This window comes from Nicotiana tomentosiformis, chromosome 9, assembly GCF_000390325.3.
Source record: "Nicotiana tomentosiformis chromosome 9, ASM39032v3, whole genome shotgun sequence".
In the NCBI taxonomy this organism is placed as follows: domain Eukaryota; kingdom Viridiplantae; phylum Streptophyta; class Magnoliopsida; order Solanales; family Solanaceae; genus Nicotiana; species Nicotiana tomentosiformis.
The window spans coordinates 46,666,281-46,672,702 of NC_090820.1; the positions used below are offsets into that span (position 1 = coordinate 46,666,281).

At 40.8% G+C, this 6,422-nt stretch overlaps 1 protein-coding gene across 1 annotated transcript; it reads left to right on the plus strand.

Moving 5' to 3' along the window:
- LOC104094146 (uncharacterized) lies at positions 1 to 1,167 on the plus strand. Its single transcript, XM_009600017.4, has one exon. The coding sequence runs from the start codon at positions 178 to 180 to the stop codon at positions 811 to 813; it is 636 nt and encodes a 211-aa protein (XP_009598312.1). The 5' UTR covers positions 1 to 177; the 3' UTR covers positions 814 to 1,167.
- Positions 1,168 to 6,422: the final 5,255 nt, after the last annotated feature.

The following is a 6,422-nucleotide window of genomic DNA, read 5'->3' on the forward strand; positions in this document are numbered from 1 at the left end:
CAAAGTAATTTCCAGAAGGATCCTTAGTTGACTCTATTTACACGTTCAATTTAAGTCCAAGTGGAATGTTATAAAAGACCATGATGTTTCAATGATCTAAAACTATACATTCTATAACATTTGAAAACAAGAAACTTGGGCTCTTTTTTGCTTCAGAAAAAAATTCATTTTTAGGATATGGAGTGTGATTCATCCTGTGATCTTACTCATCTTAGTGAAGAGTTGTCAGCGAAAATAGAGGAGAAATTGAAGTTGAATCACAAAGAAGTAGATGCTGCTACAGATGGTAAGTCAGATATTACTCTTCGTCCATTGGACCTCACCGATGTTGATGATTTTATGGAATGGTTTGCGGATGATAACGTTAGTAAGTTCTGTTCTTGGGACACTTTCACATCCAAAGAAGATGCCATGAATTATGTAGCTGATGTTGCCATACCACATCCATGGTTTCAGGCAATTTGCTTAAATGGAAAACCAGTTGGTTCTATTTCTGTATCACCATTTCATGGAACTGATAGGTGCAGGGGTGAACTTGGATATGTGTTAGCATCAAAATATTGGGGCAAAGGGATTGCCACCAAGGCGGTGAAGATGGCGGCGGCCTCCATCTTCGTGGAGTGGCCACACTTAGAGAGACTTGAAGCTGTGGTGGATGTTGACAACCCAGGATCACAGAGGGTGTTGGAAAAGGCTGGTTTTACAAAGGAAGGTGTTTTGAAGAAGTATTATCTTCTTAAAGGGAAACCAAAAGATATTGTTATGTTTAGTCTTTTATCCACTGATCCTCAAGTCACCTACTTTATTATGTAATAGGTTGGAAAATCTTCAGTTAATTGGCGTCACCAAAAGGTCATCAGCATCAGAAACTTTGAATGGCCTGAGAAATATTCTAGAGGAGTTCATTTTTAGTTCTAGCTATGATCTCTTTTGTTGACTCTGTTATTGGATTTGTAACTCTTAGTTGAGTGAATTTTTGACGATATCAGAGTAGACAAGTATGAGCCACTTATATTCTGTGTAAGTGCCAATGTGATAATGTGGAAAACTGCAAATATGGATGGACGGTTTCTAGCTAGGAAAGCTGGTCTTGATAAATTTCCCATGTTAGCTAGAGACTAGAATATGGCTGGATACTATAATAAAATAAGTAGTGTTTTTCTTTCATATTGACAAGTACTCTAAATGCATATACTCCCCTTTTTTTTATTACGTGAACTCATTCCGGTCACCACGAAATTTAAGAAAAAAAAGAAAACTTTTAAATTTGTGGTGTAAGATGAAGCACATTTATTTTGTGTGGTTATAAATCAGTACATACATGGAAATTGTTTCCAAATATGGAAAGTGGTCATTCTTTTTTACACAGATTAAAAAAAAAATAGGTTTACAAATATTAAAACCAAGGAGTATTAGTTTTTCACTATTTACTAAGTTCAAGATAGAGAACTCCTAATTCAACATGGTGACACGAATAGCACTTTATTCTTGTGGCTTTCTAGCTCCCATGGACAAAAAAAAAATACTTTTTACATGAACAAATTATTTAATATTTCTAATTCAAAATCGAACATCAAACTTTGATTATATATATTTAAAAAAGGACATATAAAAAAAGATGAATTACTTGACACAATAATGAATCAAGCTTACCGGCCAAGAGGGTCAATTTCGAAGAGAAGACATCTGTTCAAGAGGGGTCCTTTATGTTCTTTTAATTTTCAGAAGTGATGCGCGGAAATACTTATGTACAGGCTATTTACACCAAACTAATTCAACTTACCATAATTAATTGATTTAATAAAGTAAAAATATTAATTAATCGATCACAATTAAGTGATAGAACTCTATTAGCATATACGCAAACGTTAATGCATTAGACAGTTCCTCGGAAAGGGTCAAGGAGCAGCTGGCTTCTCTCTTTTACACGATGGTGACTGTGGGTGTACTATCTCGGGTTATTAGCTTCATTTCATTTATCATTTGTGCTAAATCAGTTCCACTTATTCTTTGAGTTATAACAATTTTGTATACGGGTAAAATTGGGCCCGTTGAACATCTCGGTTTTCCGGTAAAACAAACGGGACTGGAACGTGATCATAAGGAATTAGAGTCTGGGCGAAAAACCTCTCGCATCGGGGATCGAGCAAAACATCCTTCCTCGGAAGCATCGGGGCCACATCTCCCGAATCCGGTTCGAATCCCTCAACTTCGGAGAGCATTACCAAATGGACGAACACGACTAACAAAGAGCTGTGACATCCGTGCCCAACTGGATGTCACAGCGTAAATCTTGGCCCACATCAGCAATGAATCAATGATTAGCATAAAGAAAGATTTTTATCTTTTTTTAGAATAGTACTTAAGATGAAACTCCCTTATTATATAAAGGGGAAACTAACTATTTATTAGACACATTGTATCATGCACATCAAGGCAATTTATTTCAATTCTCTTTGTTGTTCAAAGTTCATATTCTTGTTCTTAAGTTCTTCATAAGTATAAGCTTTGAATCGAGGGCAGGTTCTTCGCCAAGCTATCAACGAGCTCGGAATTACCCTTATCATTGTTTTGGTCGCCTATTACGTTTTTCATTTGCTTAATCTTACATTATTAATCACTCGTATTGAATTAATCCACATATTCTTAAAAATACATATAAATTCAATTGTTATCCGTTTTTTAGGGTAAACAGTTTGGCGCCCACCGTGGGACTAAGGATAATAGTGGCAATTTGATACAAATTTCCATAACGCACTTTATTTTACACTTGTTCATTGAGCTTTTAATTTCAGGTCAAATTAAAAATGTCAAACTCCCAATCTGCCTATTTGAACGTTGATGCTGAGTCTGGATACCATCGCGAGAACAACAATGTGGTGCCCAGTAACAAGGTGCCCCTTGTTAACCCCAACGGAGTTCCAGTCGCTGACCCGATCGATGTTAACTCACATGTGGCTATCGAAGCAAACTTGCCTACCCACGTTGAAAACAACATTCGCGAGGGAGCCCGATCGATATCCCGGAGTACACACAACGGTGAAGGTGATGGGATCAACGTGTGGGTGATCTTCTAAATGTTACAGGCTCAACATGCGGCAATAGCCCAGTTGCAAAATCAAAGCCGCACCCCTAGCAGAGTTGAGCCCGAACCATCCCAGAAAAAAACTCGCAGAAATGAATCGGCCACAGAAAGGCCGGGTGAAGCTAAACCCGGACCAACTCTGAGATAATAAAGATGCTTGAGGAACTAACAAAATGGGCAGAATCGGCAGAAAAATAAATCGAAGCCAACGACAAAAAAGTGGAGACCTATAATTCCAGGGTTGATCAAATCCCAGGAGCAACCCTGATATTGAAAGTCCTGGATTCCAAGAAGTTTGTCCCAAAGAAGTTCTGTATACCCGAAATTCCAAAGTATAACGGGACCACGGATCCGAATGAACACGCGACCTCCTACACATGTGCCAACAAGGGAAATAACATGGAAGATGACGAACTCGAGTCGGTTCTACTAAAAAAGTTCGGGGAAACCTTGTCTAAATGAGCAATGATATGGTATCACAACCTACCCCCCAATTCCATTGATTCATTTGCTATGCTTGAGGATGCCTTCGTAAAAGCTCATGTTGGGCCCATCAAAGTCGAGACTAGAAAATCAGACCTTTTTAAGGTTAAGCAAAGAGATAACAAAATGCTCAGGGAGTTCGTGTCGAGGTTTTAAATGGAAAGGATGGATCTGCCCCCGCTTGCGGACGATTGGGTTGTTCAAGCATTCACTCAAGGACTCAACCCCCAAAGCTCTTTGGCCTTATAGCAGCTGAAACAGAATTTGATAGAGTACCCGGCGGTAACTTGGGCTGACATCCATAATAGGTACCAATCGATAATCAGAGTGGAGAATGATCAGCTCGAGGCTCCATCTGGGTCCGTGTATCCCATTAGAACTAATGACAATTCTAAAAGAGTCATCGATCATGAACCAAGACCGAGTTGTACCTATACTTAGCGGTATCTGAGATAGTAGTAAGTGGAGTCTTAGTCCGAGAGAAGGAAGGTACACAATTTCCTATTTATTATGTTAGCAGGACTCTAGGCGAGGCCCAAACAAGGTATCCTCACCTGGAGAAATCGGCGCTCGCTTTGCTAAGTGCCTCCAGGAAGTTAAAGCCATATTTTCAATGTCATCCCATATGTGTTGTAACTATTTACCCATTGAAGAACATAATGCACAAACCCGAGCTCTCGGGATGATTGGCCAAATGGGCCATGGAAATTAGCGGGTACGATATCGAATATCAACCTCGAACCGCCATCAAATCTCAAATTTTGGCTGACTTCACGCCGGCCTTAATACCCTAAGTCGAAAAGGAATTGTTGTTAACCTTAGGGACCTCCTCAGGATTCTGGACCCTTTTTACTGATAGAGCCTCGAACACAAAGGGGTCCGGACTCGGCAACGTGTTGAAGCCACCTACAGGTAGCGTAGTTAAACAATCTATTAGAACTGTGAAAATTGACTAATAATGAGGCTGAGTATGAGGTTATGATTGCAGGTCTCGAATTGGCTAAAAATCTGGGGGCTGAAGTGATCAAAGCTAAATGTGATTCCCTACTTGTGGTGAATCAAGTTAATGGGACATTCGAAGTGAAAGAGAAATGAATGTGAAGATACTTGGATAAACTATAGGTAACGGTGCATCGATTTAAGGAATGGACCCTACAACACGTGCCCCATGATCAAAATAGTGAAGCCGATGCTCTGGCTAACTTGGGGTCATCGGTTGATGATGATGAATTCAGGTCGGGAACGGTCGTACAACTCATGAAATCAGTAGTGGAAGAAGGCCATGCCGAGATAAACTTAACGAGTTTAACTTGGGACTAGATAAACACGTATATAAACTACTTAAAGACTGGGAAGTTGCTCTCGGATCCCAAAGAATCAAGAGCTCTACGTACGAAGGCAGCCAGGTTTAGCCTGTCCGAAGATACTCTATTCAGAAGAACGTTCGATGTCCCACTCGCCATATGCTTGGGGCCGGGATACACCAAATATGTTTTGAGGGAAGTTCATGAAGGCACATGCGGAAACCATTCGAGGGTAGAATCGTTGGTTCGTAAGATAATCAGAGCCGGCTATTACTGGATCAGCATGGAGAAAGATGCAAAGTACTTTGTGCGAAAATGCGACGGCTGTTAGAGGCACACACTAATGATCCATCAACCTGGGGAGTTACTACATTTGACCATGTCACCTTGGACGTTCATGAAATGGAAAATGGACATCGTCGGTCCCCTACAATGGGCACCCGGTAAGGCTCAATTTATACTATTTATGACTGACTATTTCTCTAAATGAGTCAAAGCTCAAGCGTTCGAGAAGGTCCGGGGAAAGAAGTCATCGACTTTATTTGGGACCACATAATATGTTGGTTTGGTATACCGGGCGAGATAGTATGTGATAACGGGAAACAATTCATCGGGAGCATGGTAAGTAAATTTTTCGAGGACTATTAGATCAAAGGATCTTGTCAACACCCTATCACCCTAGTGGGAACGGATAGGCGGAGTCGACGAACACAACCATCCTTCAAAACCTTAAGAAAAGGTTGATCGATGCCAAAGGAAAGTGGAAGAAAATTCTGCTCAAAGTTTTGTGGGCATACCGCACGACCTCAAAATCCAGTACCGGGACCACTCCATTTTCGTTGGTCTACTGTGCCGAAGCATTAATACTAGTTGAGGTCGGTGAACCCAGCCTCAGGTTCCGATATACAACCAAAGAATCGAACTGTGAGGCCACGAGCACGAGCCTGGAACTACTGGATGAGAGGCGCGAGGCCTCCCTAGTCCGGTTGGCCGCCCAGAAGTAGCGGATAGAAAGATATTATAACCAGAGAGACAACCTCCGATACTTCAATATCAGGGACTTGGTGTTAAGAAGAGTAACACTGAACACCTGAAATACGAACGAAGGGAAGATGGGACAAAATTAGGAAGGACCATATCGAGTCACCGGTCTTACCGGTAAAGGTTCATATAAACTCGAAGAAGGAAATGGTGCAAAGCTACCGAACAACTGAAGCGTGACCCACTTAAAACTATACTACTGCTAAAGTACAACCTCATTTACTTTTCTTTTAATATTACGAATTGGACTAACACTTGCAGGCAACAACCGAAGGAGAATGTAGTTGTTAGGTCTGAAAGCACGCGTTGCACTCTTTTTCCCTTGAACCAATTTTGTCCTAAATGGGTTTTCTGGCAAGGTTTTTAACGTGGAAACAATAAACCATGCTAACTTAGAGTCGAAAACTGATTTTAAATCGGAGTCAATGGTCGCTTCAACAGTATCCGAGCCCACTCGAAGATCAATCTCAAATACTAGGGGCCATGATTTTTAGCAAGGAAGGAAACTC

Excerpts from the sequence above, each read along its gene's own strand:
- LOC104094146 (XM_009600017.4), top strand. The coding sequence starts at position 178 with ATGGAGTGTGATTCATCCTGTGATCTTACTCATCTTAGTGAAGAGTTG.